Below are 14,718 nucleotides of genomic sequence, written 5' to 3'. Positions count from 1 at the left end.
ACAGGGCTTGTTGGGTTTCCCCGTTTAGTCTATTGCCATTAATTAGATCATTCCCTTTTTGTCCAATCACATTTCTACATGGCTGTCCACTCTTCATCAAATCTAAGCATAAAAATGGACAGTTTCCCTTGAGTCTTTGGGTTTTCATCTCTGAAGGCCCTGGGTCATGTAAAACTTTGATTAAATAAATCCGCATGCTTTTCTCTTGTTAACTTGTCTTTTGTTTTGGCGCGTCGGTGGTGACCCTTCCGATGGGGAGGAAAGGGACCACACCCCTTCCAGCCCTGCAGTCCCGATGCCCTTCCCAGGAGGGGGCTGCGTTCAACCTGGGACACCCACACTTTGTTTCTTAAGCTCTAAACCCACATGCAGTAAATGTTCCTGGAAGTCTAACTTCAGGTCTTGCTGAAACTTTATAAATGCTCAACCTCCAGAGGACCATCACGAGGTGTTTTCGAAGCCTAGGAATAAGAAATTGCTTCCCAGAATTGAGCCTCCCATCAGTTCTTGGGTGCTATTTAGCGACCTTGCCCTGGCTGCAGAGAACTCTGTGCCTGTCCCCTCCCGCCCTTTGGAGCCCGAAGAGGAAGGGGTCGTTTCCCACGTTCGCAAGGACCTGACTCCCACCTCTGCCCAGACTTGCTTATGTCACTGCCGCCGGGGAGGTGGGAGCGGAGGGCAAGTCGCTCCCGCCCCTGAAGTCCCAGCCTCCCTGTGATTGGCTACAAGGATTCTGGCCTGGCCGCCGATTGGGCATGTCTGAGGGCTTGAAAGGTGTCCGGGAGCGCCGGACACCTCAGACGGACGGTGGCCCGGGCTCAGACAGCGTCTGAAGCGAGCCTGCGACACGCCCGCAGCCCGCCATGGCCCGGCTGCTCCGGGCGTCCTGCCTGCTGTCGCTGCTCCTGGCCGGCTTCGTCCCGCCCGGCCGGGGGCAAGTGAAGTCGAAGGTGAGTGAGCCTCGGGGCGGGGACCGAGTGAACGCACCTGGCCCCCAGCTGCCCATCGCCGCGGCGAGGCTCCCCCTTCCCAGGCTCCCCCCAGAAGGGCGGTACCCAGGTGGGAGGGACGCCCTGAACCCCGCGTGCGCCCCCTCGGCCGCCGGAACCCCCACCGCCTCCCCCACCGCCTGTCTCTTCGCAGTCCATCTATTGGAGAGCCGAGCCCCGGTGCGCCAGGTGGGCACAACGGTCAGGGCAGGAAGGTCCCTCTTCTCCCCGAGTTTGCACTTTCCCCCCACTGCTACCTCAGAGTTCGCCTTGCTACATCGTGTCACCTCCGTACCTGAGCTGCTCCCCTCTAGCAAGGGCCTGGGGCAGGGGGAGGACACAGAAAAAGGCCTAGAGTCTTGGAATCTGCGTGGGCTGTGCAAGTTCCTGGGGAGACTGACAGGCAGGGAGAAAGGGAAGAAGGCAGCTGGGTGGTCTTGGTCTTGGAGAATTGCTGTGGGGGCTCTTCTAGCCCAAGAATAATAAATGCAGATAGAAATGCCCACTTGGATTCCAGGGCATGGGTAGAATGTCCAGAAATCTGTGACAGAAAGAGCTCTGGACAGGCAGTGTAGAACATTCAGGATCCTAAGTCCCTGCGCCCTACTAGGCCTCAGTTTCTCCGTCTGCAGGAGGCTGGGGGTGGGGGGTGGGAAGGGAGAGCAGGACACGATGAAGCTGATCACTTCAGAGGGGATGCTTCGAGAAGCTGAAAAAGCCACAGCTGTTTTCTGAAGAGCTTTCTGCTGTGGGGCAGCCTCACTACCCAGGACCCACTGTCCGCATTGGCCTGAGCAAACCTGGTGGCTGGAGAAAGCTGGGGATGGCCAAGTCAGAAGAGGCAGAATTCTCTGAGCCCCCGTCTGTCCCCAGCAGGGTGTGTGACCTTTAGCTGGAGTATGGATGCTGAGGTCAGGAGTGGGACCACCCAACATGCTTATCTCCTTGGACAGTATGTGCTGGGTGGGCTCTATAGACCTCTCTTCTTCCCTGGGGGTGGGAGAGCGGTGGGATGGGGGATATAGAAGCCAGGCATAGGGATAGACCAAGAGACAGATTTCTGTATCCAGCCTCCCAAAACACACACACACACACACACACACACACACACACACTTCTGCAAGCTCTAGCTTTGAGCTTCTGTGTTTTTTAAATCCTTTGGGTCTTTAACATCTTGTGAGTTCATGATTCTGTTTCCAAAATTCTATCCAATTCTCAGGAAGCCCATTGTAAGCACAGGGTTCCTTGTGTCTGTTTTTAACCTCCTTTCTGTCCTCAGCCTAAATCCCATTAGTCAGCTCCTTCTTGGAGTCAGCCTAGAGACTAGATGGATATGAAGCCACTTTGTCCAAGCCTCCTCCTTTTTATACAGTCCTGTTCATAATCCCCAACTCAGAAGGCATTTTCCCAGGGCAGGGATGGGACCGAGTTTCAAGATCCGGGTGTGGGGTAGAGGTGGGGTGGGAGGAATCATAGGCAGGTTAGCACCATGGAGTCAGTCCCAACCTCTCAGTCTGGGGAAAGCCAGAGAAGGTACAATTGGGCCCTGCCTCAAGAAGGCTAGATGTAAAAACATGAACCTTGTAAATAACTCTGCAGAACTCTGGGGAGGGCTAAATGGATTCAGAAATAACAGGATGGGTATTGTCTAGAAAAGTTTTAGGGTGAGGTGTGATCATATCAGATACAACCAGCCAGGACTTGCTGGCTAGTGACAGCCTGGGCATGCCCATCTCTCCCAGGTTCTTAGAGATGTCAAAGCTCTGGGTTTAGGACTCAACCACTTACCTTACCCCCAACTCCAGGGCAAAGAGATGGGGAGGTATGTGGAGACGGGGATGGACCACGGGTGACTTAGCCCCAGACAGATGCTTGCCTCCTCCCAATTCAAAGGGAGGGGCTAGGGAACAAAGGGAATCCTCCTTTTCTTGCAGCTTAAGGCTGCCCAGCCTCCCTGTCCTTGCTCCACAAAAGGACTTTGCAGAAGCTGGAAAGAGTAATAGCTGCTGACGTGCATGGGATCCTAGTAACCGCTGGTTTCTAGGTGACAAGCCAGGCAGAGAGGATCACGGAACCACAGGCTGACAGAGTTGAAGGGCCCTTAAGACAGCCCTGAACCTGACTCCATCTTAAAATGGAGGAGCCGGAGCCCCAGAGAAGAGAAAGGAGTATCCCACAGCATCAGAGGCACAGCAGGCCCAGAACTCAGGTGTCCTGCCTCCCAGGCCAGTTTTTTTACAGCATGATGTTGATGGGCGTGATAACATGCAAGAGGAGAAAGACACAAGACCAGCTGCCCAAGCCAGCCAAGGTCCTAGCTGGGTCCCACCATCCAACTCTTAAGCCATCAGAACTCTCCTCTTGTCCAGCTAGGAGAGGACTGGGGCACCCTCACTACCCCTCCCTTCCATCTCCTCTGGCCCCTCTGTTTCAGATGCAGGGCTCTGGGATCCCACGGGCCCAGAGGAAGAAAGAGGGCTCACGTAAGGACTGAGTTGTGGTGCTCAGTGGTGCACACAGCCCCTGGCTTCCCCAGCCATGAGCCTCTGACCTCCATGCGTCCAAGCCCACAGCACTGGCCTCACTGGCCCCAGTAGAAAGTGTAGGGGCTTTGTCACTCATCCTCCTCCTGGACACACCCTGCCCAGTGTATCATCTTCTTCATTCTGGGTGGGGACTTCAAACACCTCTTCACAATAATGTAGGAACCTCAGCGCCCTTTGCCCTAGCTGCAGGCAGAGTAATCACTATTCCTTGACATGGGATTTCTGTCCAAGAGACTTTCAAGCCTGTTTGATCTGCCAGTGGATTCTCACAACCATTCTGGGGAGCAGCGTGCTTATCTCCTTGGACAGTACCAAGGCGTGCCAAGACAGTGAAAGTGACTTGCCCAGGGCCACACAGCCAGCAAAGAATAGAACCTAATGAGAGAGGATACCCCATGCCTCACCCCACCTTGAAACTGTGCCCAGAAGCTGATCCTCCTGTTGTTTATAAGCTCTGATTACTTGGAATCTCTCGTCTTTTTTTCTTCCCATGTCCCAGAGCTAATTTTTGGATCAGGGTGTAGTGAAGGAAGTGAAGAGGTTACGGAGATGCCTCACTTTCTGGCTGCCAGACCTCTGTGGCCTGCTGGGGTGTGATGGTTGTGTCCTGGTTTGTTTGCATTTTAAGGTGGAACTGACCCCAGCTAGGAACAAGGAGGCCCAGGGGCAGGAGGAATGTTGAGCTTAGGTCTTGAGCCTGCCTCCAGCACCCACCAAAAGTCACGGGGTGTGGAATATTAGACTCATGTAAAGCAGTGAATTTGTACCAGAGCCAAGAAGAGAGTTTGCAGCTGCCAGGGAATGGCCGGGTGCAGGGAGCCCAGCCGCAGCCGGCTCAGCAGGCCTGCTTCGTGCACCTGCTGGGGCCACGCCCTGCCAGTCTGGATCACTCCCTCCACCTAGTTAGGCCCAGACCTTGCCTCAACCACCAGTTTTCCAGAACTGATGGGAAGAGAGAGAGTGAATGTGTTTCTCTAACTCCCACCACCCGTCTCTGCCCTTTCCAGCTCTATAATGCTAGTTTGCACTCCATTTGTTTTTTGTCTCTCCACTGCTCATAGGATGTCAGAGCCAGAGAGGACCTTAGAGATCACCTTAGACAATGGCTTTAAGTTTTTTCCTTTCCCATCACGACTGGCCCAGCTGCTGAGTCGTGTCAGTGATGCAATGACACCCTTTCAAGAGTAGACCCAGCGTTTTGTGATCTGTGTCAGGGACACAGTAGGGCAGAGTGGGGTCCTAGGTCCTAGCAGTAACCCATCCCCTCCTCTCCCTCCAATCATCATGCCGTCAAGCCATCAAAGTTGATGTGCGTACATAGCTGGTCCAGTTCAAGGTTCTCATTTTATAAATGAGGAAACTAAGACCCAAAGAAAAGAAAGGGCCAGTGCAAGACCATGCAGGGAGTTAGTGGCATAACTGGGCGTGGAAGCCAGGTCTCCCAGCCCACAGTCCACCGCACTGCAGCCGTCTCCGGCCCGGAGGTCGACTGTCAGCAGCAGTTGGGCGGAGAGGAAGGTATAATGGTCGTCATCACAACTGCTCGCTCATACGGGACATCTAGGACATGCAGGCACTGTTGCTGTACCCTTATCCTCACATTTAATCCTCACAACGGGCCTGTCCCCATTCCCAGCTCCCACTCCTACTTCCCTATTTTATAACGACAGCCTCATCTTTCCAGTCCTCCAGATTTGGGACCTCTGAATCACCACTCTCCATACTGACATATACTTCTGCCTTTCGGTTCAGTTTCCCCTTCACAATGGCCTAGTTCAGGCTCTCATCAGCACTTGTCTGGATATTGTAACAGCCACCCAACCAGTCTCCGTCTGTCCATCCAGTAAGTCAACCCCCAGTGTCAAGGCAGTCTCCCTCAGAGCCTGGTAAATGTTCTTAAGTTGACATGTGATGTCAAAGTAATTATCACAATAAATCATTCTCCAGGGTTCCATAGCACTCACTTATTAAGTGCTTAATATTAAGCTCTAATTAAGTGCTTTCATAATCATTACCTTATACAAGGAATTAGCAGACCTCAGTTCTAGTCCAGTTCCAATTCTCAGTGTTCATCTTGACCAAGTCACTCTCCCTCCCAGGATCTTTCGTTATTATGAAAATAGAGAAGTCCAAGTTTCCTTCCAGCTCTAACCACTCCCTGGCACTGGCTTTCTCTGTTCCAGACGGACTGCCATGGCGGCGTGAGCGGCACCATCTTTGAGTACGGAGCCCTCACTATCGATGGGGAAGAGTACATTCCCTTCAAGCAGTACGCTGGCAAATACGTCCTCTTTGTCAACGTGGCCAGCTTCTGAGGCCTGACGGGCCAGTATGTTGGTAAGAGCCCACCCTTCCTCCCTGGTGTAGCTGGGGCTGTGTGCACATTTCAGTTGCAGGAGCTGTTCTGGTGTGTGGGGGAGGGACAGCAGTGACCGTGAGATTCCAAGTCCCGTGTCCCAGCTCCACCGTGTTCCATGGGTCTGTGAAGGTGATTGCATTATATAAGCCTGAGGTCTGATTGCCTCTGGACCATTCTAGGAGATTCCCAGTTCTACTTCTTCCCTGCGTACCTCAGCTACCCTAAAAGCAGAGGGATGGAGGAGATGGGGTTTGTGCCTGGAGCTCCTTTTGACTGGATTAACAAATGGCAGGTGGCGCTCAGTCTTGCTGGGAATGTCTCGTTGTCCCTCAGCCCTATCTGCCTTGGTGCTTCTCCTGGCCTGTCTCAGGAAAGCAGGCAGTTGGCCCAAGGCCCAAGAGTATGTGCTTGTTTGTGGGGGAGAGGGGGCAGGCTACATTTCTGAGGTCCGTTCTAAAACAAACTTTGAAGATGATCCAGTTCAGCCTTCCCCTTCCCCTCTCCTCAAAGTGCAGATAGGAAACCAAGGACCAGAGTGAAGGCACAACTTACCCAGGGTCACAGAGCTGTCAGTGGCAGAACCGGGCATTTGGCCCAGGTTTCATGACCCACTAATATCCCCACCCCTATCTTCTTAGCTGGGTCAGAGGAAAGAGCCTGAGGGAACAGGCAGGCCAAGGGCATGTGACAGGGAAAAATGCTTTGGGGCGGTACACAGTCTGCTGGCAGGGCCTGGGGACAGGCAAGGGCAATCTGATCCTCGAATGTTCTGCCTGACGGTCGCAGGCAAATTTCTGGAAGTGGAATGACAGTGGGCTGCATGGCCCAGTGGCAGTGAGCACTCTGTCCAGAACGCTTGTCTAGCCCTTGGGACAGACCGTTGTGCAAGAGACAGACCGGGTGTTGGCACTGCACGAGAGGCCGGAAAACTGAGGAAACTGGGGTGCTGGGCCAGGGCCTCCCTTGGGGTCCTAAATTCCCAAAGAGTATGGGAGGGTTGTAAGGGCCCCACCCCACCCCCAAGGAAGTCCTCTGCCTTCTGCCCGGGGAGGGATGGTTCTTGCTCCAGGAAGTTCAATCCTGAGCGCCCTGAATGAGCACTCAGCCGACTGGCCCAGGCAGTGGGCAGGTGACCGGTGATTTGAGGAAGGGTATTTCTCTCTTTTCCCCTAAACCTCCAACCTATCCAGATTAGAGTCAGGAGGAAAGGACCTGAGTCCTAGCATTGCCATGAACCCACTGGTGATCTTGGCCAAGTCTCTTCTCTTCGCAGGAGGCCTCAGTGGTTTCAGCTGCACAATGGGTTGGGGGCAGGGACAGTGGCGCTGCTAAGGCAGGACTCCTCGTCAGACTGCTCTGGTGTCTGCTCTCTCCCCGGCCCAGAACTGAATGCACTACAGGAAGAACTTGCTCCATTTGGTCTGGTCATTCTGGGCTTCCCCTGCAACCAATTTGGAAAACAGGAACCAGGAGAGAACTCAGAGATCCCTAACACCATCAAGTGAGTGCTCACTCAGCATCTTGAGACAGCTCCTCAGGTGTGGCCCACACGTCTCGTTTGGGCTCCAATTCATGGTGGACATTTATCAGCCACCAAGAACCATTGTCCTCTGTTAGCAACTCCATTGAGTAAAATGAGGGGAAGGGTGGGGACAGGAGAGGGAGGGCAGGGATGACTGGCTGTGATGTGCATGAGGAAGGATTACTGCTGGAGGGTGGGGGGGTGACACTGGGAAGGGACGAAGCTGGAAAAGAAGACCACAGACCCGCATCATGCCTACACCCATTCCACATCCATCTGCTCCCACCATGGAAGAAATCGACTCCCAACACCCCCTTCCCTGTTCTGTCCCTTCCTTTCATTTATGAGCCCTGTGCCCATTTTCTTGGGACCCACCTAAGAACATTCCACAATAGGCATGTCCGACCTGGAGGGGGCTTTGTCCCCAATTTCCAGCTCTTTGAGAAAGGAGATGTGAATGGGGAGAAAGAGCAGAAGTTCTACACTTTCCTGAAGGTGAGTGAGCAGCCACCTGTGTGCCGGGGCTGCAGCTGCTCCTGGCTCCAGCCCACAGCCCGTGCCACCCTCCTGTTCTTGGGCTCTTGGGGGGTGTTTTGGCATCTGTTGTTCCAACCAGATGGTTTTGCAGACCCTAGGATCTCATCAGCCCATGTGACTGGTAAGGCCCAGCTGGGGGGACCCAGAGGGACATGCTAAGGATCTCACAATCTTCTAGAACCATAGCAGGGACTGGTAGTCAGTCCAAAAACTCCCCAAACTGGTGCTCTTTTCTTAGTGCTGGGCTGTTCTCCCACCCCAGGAAGGCCTGGGGAGGAGGGGGATAGGAGGGGCCGGGGCCCCAAGCAAGGCTGACGCTACTCTCATCCCTGGCCCAGAACTCCTGTCCTCCCACCTCGGAGCTCCTAGGCTCACCTCGCAGCCTCTTCTGGGAACCCATGAAAATCCACGACATCCGCTGGAACTTTGAGAAGTTCCTGGTGGGGCCAGATGGCATACCCGTCATGCGCTGGCACCACCGGACCACAGTGAGCAACGTCAAGATGGACATCCTGTCCTACATGAGGCGGCAGGCAGCCAAGGGGAAGTAACTGATGCCCGCCCCACCCCATGTCCACCATGCAGGCGCTGGGGGAGGGACTCTCTTCAGGAAGGAATCACATCTCCAACCACACTAGCTACCTACCATAGACCCCATTCCCAGTACACAAGACCCAGCCTGACACAGATGTGTGCATACAATTGTGTGCCCGTACTGCTGGGTATGTGGGTGTTTGCATGTGTGACTGTGCCCGGCTGTCCGGCCACAGGTGTCTACCGGTGTGAATATCCGGGAATACGTACCAGCTGTGTGCCCACAGTTGTGTGCTGTGTAGTGCTAGACAACACTACCCTTTTCCTTCCAGTTCTCTGTTCCAGTAACAATTCACTTAGATCTGAGCCCAGAGGAAATCCCGGCTCTAGGTCCAAGCGTCCTGCTCTGACCTGGACCTCGGCCTCGGGGCCAGCATCTCCCACTGCCTCCAAATACTACCACTGAAGTCCCTAAAAGTTTCTGGGTCTGCCACACTGCCCAACCTTTTTCGTCCTTCCTGAAGGGCCCTCCCAAAGCTCCTGCCCCACCCCCTAGTTCTCCCTGAGATCAGCCAAGGCAGATGTGAGAGCAAGGGCCACATACTCGAATCAGGGGTGGCGTCTCCATGAGGGAGGGGCCCGAAGCCCCCGTGGGCGGACCTCCCCTGAGCCTGTCTGTGGGGCCGGCCCTTAGTGCATTCAGGCCAAGGCCCCTGGGCAGGGATGCCACCCCTGCTCCTTCAGAGGACGTGCCCTCTCCCCTCACCTGGTCCACTGGCATTAGAGTAAAGGCCTTTCTGCAGCAGCTGAGCTTCCTGTGGTGCTTCTTCAATGATGGCCCCCCAGCCTGGGCGGGTGGTGGGGAAGACAGGGTGGGCAGGGTAAAGGTGGTAGGGTGAGAAAAGAAATGAGGGAACGCTTTGGGCCCCTGTTTTTTGGCCTCTTCCTAGGCTTACTCTGCTTCCGTCACTCAGCATTTAGTTTATAGAATCAGTTCATATCTACTCTCATTCCCTCTCACAGCTCTCCAAGGCGGTGAGGGTTAAGAAGAGGTGTTCCATTTAACAGATGAGGAAACTGAGGTTCACAGAAGAGCCAGGCCTTACCCCAGGTCTCCTGATGAGTGAGGGGCATGATTGGAAATTAAACCCAAGTCTCCCAACTTCCAGCCCAGGGTCCTTCCACTGTTGTGGATGACCCCCCCCCGGCCCCCACCCAGGGAGGCTCTGAGCAGGCCCCAGGGGCCACCAGCCATGGGTACGGGTGACATACACTCAGGGAAATGGGGTGAGAGGGCACTCTGACTGGCTGAGAGGGGACTATTAGAGCATAAATGAACACAAGTCGCAGAGTGTTGATCTTAAACTTGGATGTATGTCCAAGATTCGTGCAAACAGCTGCCCAGGGATGGAAAGCCACCCCAATCCCAGTCTCTGGCTCCACAACCTTCCAGCTGCCGGGGCCGAGGGCTTGAACTTCAGGGCCTGGCAGTGTCATGCTGGGGCCCCTCAGTGGACGTGGCTGGCGTGGCCTTCATTCCAGCTGCGGGGGCTCTGGCAAGGCTGCTGCGAGTGGAGGTACAGGGAGCCCCAGAGCCAGAACATGCTGCCGTTCTCTTCCACCCTGGAGAACACACGCTCTTCCTGCGGCTCCTCACAGCGGGGGAAGGATGGGCATCAGGCAGGTCCTGCTACAGAGCTTGAAGCGGAAACTAAACACACACACGAATTAGGTGTGGCACTTGCAGAGGGGCTGGAACCACTTCTGGGAGGTTCTGAAGGAAGGGGGTCTCAGCTGCACCTCACTCTTAAGACTGATGTCTCCTAGAGGCTTCAGCAGTGGATGGCGGGTCTCAGCCAGATGAGGCCTCTCTCCACTCAGTGGAGGGGTAGTGAGTTTTTCCTGGAAACTTCCAAAGGAGGATCCCAAGTGGAAGCCTTCCGGGTGGAGCCTCCCAAGTCTCGTAAACAGTTCAGGTCGGGCCGGGGGTGCGAGCTGGCCACCCACGTCAGCCTCCCGTCCAGCTGAGGCTCTGGCTACACACTGCACATGGCCTCTAGTTTTTCGGTAATCTGAGGTCAGTTGGCTCTGCAAGACGAAGGTGGAGCCAAATGACATGATCTGGTCTCACTGAGGCCCCTCTCGGTCATTTTTTGCAGAGTCTAAATAAACAAAAATTTTGAGGACTTCAAGATTATGTGGTATAGTAAGTTTCAAAGTCTTTTATAGCAAACGATACAGTGACAGTGGAAATAACACATAGGGTTATTGAGTGCTACTGTGCGCCAGGCCCTAGGCTAAGCGCCTTAGATCTGCTGTCCCCAACCCCCGGGCCACAGTCCAGCACAAGTCTGTGGCCTGTTAGGAACAGGGCCGCACAGCAGGAGGTGAGCATCAAGGCTAGTGAGTGAAGCTTCATCTGTATTTACAGCCGCTCCCCATTGCTCGCATCACCCACGGCCCAAGCTCCACCTCCTGTCAGATCGGTGGCAGCGCTAGATTCTCACAGGAGCGCAAGCCCTACCGTAAACTGCGTGTGCCAGGGATCTGGGTTGTGCGCTCCTTATGAGAACCTAGTGCCTGAATGATCTGAGGTGGTGAATGCTAGCGACGGGGAGTGGCCGCACGGACAGATTATCATTAGCAGAGAGGTTTGACTGCACAATAAATGTGATGTGCTCAAATGATCCCAAAACCAACTGTCCCCCACCCCCAGTCCGTGGAAAAACTGTCTTCCATGAAACGGGTCCCTGGTGCCAAAAAGCTGGGGACCACTGCCTTAGGTGCATGGGTCATGTGATCCTCACCCAGCCCCATGAAGTAGGCAGATTATCATCCCTTTGTGGAGAAGGGAATCGGGATACCGAGAGCATTTAAAAAGACTTGCCCCAAGTCCCACATCGAGGAAGCAGTGGAGCCAGGATTTAAAGCCAGTCAGTCTGGCTCGAGCTGTGCTAGGGGAGCGGGCAGCCCTGCCCTCCAGGCCCCTCTGTCACTCTGAAGCGGCCTCCAAGGAGCCCCACAGACCCTCTAGGTCTCTGCAGGGAACCACTGCAGAATGACTGGCCAGTCCCATTCCTCTCCCAATCACTAAATCCTCCAAATCACACTCCCTCCAGGTCTGTCCTGCGGCCTCTGCTCGCACAGCTTCTGCGAGGAGGCACCCGCTACCTTCCGACAGGACTGGCTCCATTTCCACACAGTGTGACCCTTAGGACGTCCCTCTGTGTGCTGAGATGGACTTGGCCTCCCTATCGTTCCTACCCACTCGTCGTGATTCTGTTCCCAGAAGTCCCACAGGGGAGGGGGGCCCTTCTGCCCGTGAGAGCCCTGCAGGGAGCAGAGGCGGTTGCTAAAGGCCAGAGTCGTCTTCCGCCTGGTGGATGCAGCTCCAGGCCTTTCAACCTTTCATGGCAGACACCGTGGCCAGAGGGAGCTTTTCAAACCCAAATCTGGTCATGCCACTTTGCTTTAAAAATGTCCAATGCCTCCATGTCACCCTGAGGATCAGACTAGCTCTCCCACCATGCTCTGCAGGCCCTGCCTCGTCCCCACCCTCGTCTGGACCTGCCATGTCCCTAGCCTGGCCTTGCCCCCTTCTCTCTCCCCACCTTGACGTTGGCTCCAGCCACATCGGCTTTCCCTCGGATCCCCAAATCGGCCACCCTCCTTCCCTCCCTCCCACCAAGGCCTTTGCATTTGTCATTTTATCTGCAAGAACATCCTCCACCCCTACCTCTTTACCTGGCTAATGCCACTTATCCTGCAGGTCTCAACTCAAACGTTACCACCTATGCCCCTGGGCTAGGTCAGCTCCCTCTGCCATCTGCTCTCACAGAACCTGCTCCTCTTCCTTCAGGGCACTAAGTGCAGCCCACATGTGTGATGTTTGTTTACTCATTTCTGCCTTCCTCACTAGGTAATACGCTCTGTAAGGGTAGGGACCCTATCTGCTTCTGCTCTCTTAACATCCCTGGTACCTGGCACGTAGACAGTGCTCCAGGATGAATGAATGAGTGGGTTCAGTCCCCTCACCCTGCAGTCGCCACCACTCTCCTTTCAACGCTATTTCAGAAAGCCAGGCCCTCTCCCTCACCAAGATGAGAAGTAACAACGTCATCCCCAAACCCAGGCAGTCCCGGCACACGAGAAGTTACCTCCCCCAGAGAAAGACAGGACCCAGCGCTAGGGGCTCAGGCTCACCTGGTTCTGCAGGCCTGGCTGGGGGCGGGTCCATCACTTGGGAGCTCTGATTTCGAATCCCTCCGCAGGGTGGACGCCAGGTGTATTCTGGCTGCGACAAAACTGGTGCTTAATAATCAATAATTGCACTCGAAAAGTACAATAGCAGCTACTGTGCCAGAACAGTATTACATATATATTAGTCAAGTATTAATCTTTGCAACAACTCAGATTGTCATTCCCATTTTACAGGTGAAGAAACAGGCTTAGGAGGTTAAGTAACTTCATGAAGGTCATCTAAGTAGCAAAGTGGCTAAGCTTGGATTGGAAGCCAGGCCTTTATAACTCTTGAGCCAATGTACCACACTACGCTCCAGTGGTTAAAGAAGATGTGCATATAGAATGGTCACATGGGGAGAGGCTGGCCAGGAGGCCTCTGCAATCGTCCAGGGGAGGGTTGGGATGCCTGAAGCAGAAGGTGGGACAGGTGACAGCAGCTCTTTGAAGAAAGACTGATAAGAAGGGGAGAGAAAGCAAAAAAAGAGCAGAGAAAAGAAAAGGAAAGAGAAGGGAGAGAAACACGGTAGGGCTCTGGAAGCTGGTTACACGTAGAGGTTATAAGAGTCAAACCCAGGCTGGGCAGGGTGGCTCATGCCTATAATCCTAACACTCTGGGAGGTGGAAGTGGGAGGATTGCTTGAGCTCAGGAGTTTGAGACCAGCCTGAGCAAAGAGCGAGATCCCATCTCTATTAAAAACAGAAAAAATTAACCGGGTGTGGTGGTGTGCCCCTGTAGTCCCAGCTACTCAGGAGGCTGAGACAGGAGGATCACTTGAGCCCAGGAGTTGGAGGTTGCTGTGAGCGAGGCTGACGCCACAGCACTCTACCTCAATCGACAGAGCGAGACTCTGTCTCAAAAAAAGTCAAACCCGAACTCTGACATTCCTGGCCTGGGGCTGGGAAAGCCCTCCTTCCCACCCTGTGCTTTTATCCAGCCTTCTCCATCTCACACCAGTGATCCTGAACAGCTGTGGGCTGCAGGACCCTTGCCCCTGGGGCAGCAGGCCCTGGACATCTGCCTGCCACCGCAGTGCTGCTCAGGAAGAGCTGGAGACACAGTTTCTGGTCCTCACATGCAACCTTCCTCTCTGCAAAGTGTGCGTGGCGGCCTCTGTGCAGGGCCTGGCGTGTGGGAGGGACGTCACTCACCATATGGAAGAGGCGTGAGTTGGGGAGCGGGGCTGGGTGCTCCATGGCCATGGGGGGCGGGGGGTAGCGGATCTGGGACCAGTCCTCGAAGCCGTGGTGTGGCATCATGGCGGGCATGGGCGGGTAGGCATAGGGGTAGACCCCGCACACGTGCTCCCGGTGCGGCTCCGCGTGGTAGCGCTCTCCTGAGGCCTGCAAGAAAGGACCGCGTCTGGCTCTGCCCGCGGTAGGCTGCACGGGCCGTCCCGGGGACACCTATCTCAGCACCCTCTCCCTATGCAGGACGCTAGCGCTCTGAAGGCTGGCACGTGGGCACGGAGGGTGGCCCGTGCATACAGAATATCCACAGTGACGACCGCTGACGAGTCCCGAGCACTGACTGCGTCCAGTGACTGGCTGAGGCTTTACTGTACCTCCTCCCCAGGCAGCTGGCAGAGTGGCAGACACCTGAGCACGCGCTGTCTCTGCCACCAGCCTGTAGCTCCCTGAGGAAGGTAGGATGAGGTAAGTGCCACCTCCTCCCTCCCGCCCCCTCACCTTGGCTTTCCTCTTCTGCTGTTTGAGGGCTTCTCTTGCCTTCTCCTCATCTTTCAAGGCTTTTAGCTGAGAGAGGGAGGGAGAGAAGATTGTTGGCGCAGGTGGTTCCTGGCCAGGTCCTGATCCAGGGCCTGACCAGCCTGGAGGGGTGACCGGCTGGTGCACAGGGCCCCCTTGGGCTGCTGGGCCTGTGTCGGCCCCGGGGAAAGCGCCCGATGGGCAGAGCACATTCCAGGCTGTCGGCTGCGGGTGAGCCCTGCTTGTCATGGTGTCTGAGCACAGGTTAGGAGGGTGACACACGTA

At 55.1% G+C, this 14,718-nt stretch overlaps 2 protein-coding genes across 9 annotated transcripts in view; one reads left to right on the top strand and one right to left on the bottom strand.

Moving 5' to 3' along the window:
- The first annotated feature begins 632 nt into the window (after positions 1–632).
- GPX3 (glutathione peroxidase 3) lies at positions 633–9,292 on the top strand. Its single transcript, XM_045551350.1, has 5 exons — positions 633–950; positions 5,719–5,872; positions 7,278–7,395; positions 7,812–7,911; positions 8,292–9,292. Exons 1-5 carry the CDS (start codon positions 864–866, stop codon positions 8,502–8,504), a joined length of 672 nt encoding a protein of 223 aa, XP_045407306.1. The 5' UTR covers positions 633–863; the 3' UTR covers positions 8,505–9,292.
- A 549-nt stretch (positions 9,293–9,841) lies between these two features.
- TNIP1 (TNFAIP3 interacting protein 1) overlaps positions 9,842–14,718 on the bottom strand; it is a 47,761-nt gene continuing 42,884 nt past the window's right edge. For 4 of the 8 annotated variants that reach the window (XM_045551349.1, XM_045551341.1, XM_045551348.1 and 1 more), the window contains 4 exons: positions 14,416–14,481; positions 13,879–14,070; positions 12,691–12,781; positions 9,842–10,649 (listed from right to left, as the gene is read on the bottom strand). In XM_045551349.1, the coding sequence (XP_045407305.1) occupies positions 10,615–10,649; positions 12,691–12,781; positions 13,879–14,070; positions 14,416–14,481 (384 nt within the window). In that variant the 3' untranslated portion in view covers positions 9,842–10,614. Of the gene's footprint in view, positions 10,650–12,690; positions 12,793–13,878; positions 14,071–14,415; positions 14,482–14,718 lie in introns of all 8 variants that reach the window. The other 4 variants (XM_045551344.1, XM_045551346.1, XM_045551343.1 and 1 more) reach the window with 4 other exon arrangements.

This window comes from Lemur catta, chromosome 5, assembly GCF_020740605.2.
Source record: "Lemur catta isolate mLemCat1 chromosome 5, mLemCat1.pri, whole genome shotgun sequence".
Classification (NCBI taxonomy): Eukaryota; Metazoa; Chordata; class Mammalia; order Primates; family Lemuridae; genus Lemur; species Lemur catta.
Note: the sequence above shows the minus strand (reverse complement) of the source record. Positions and strands in the feature narration are given on the sequence as shown.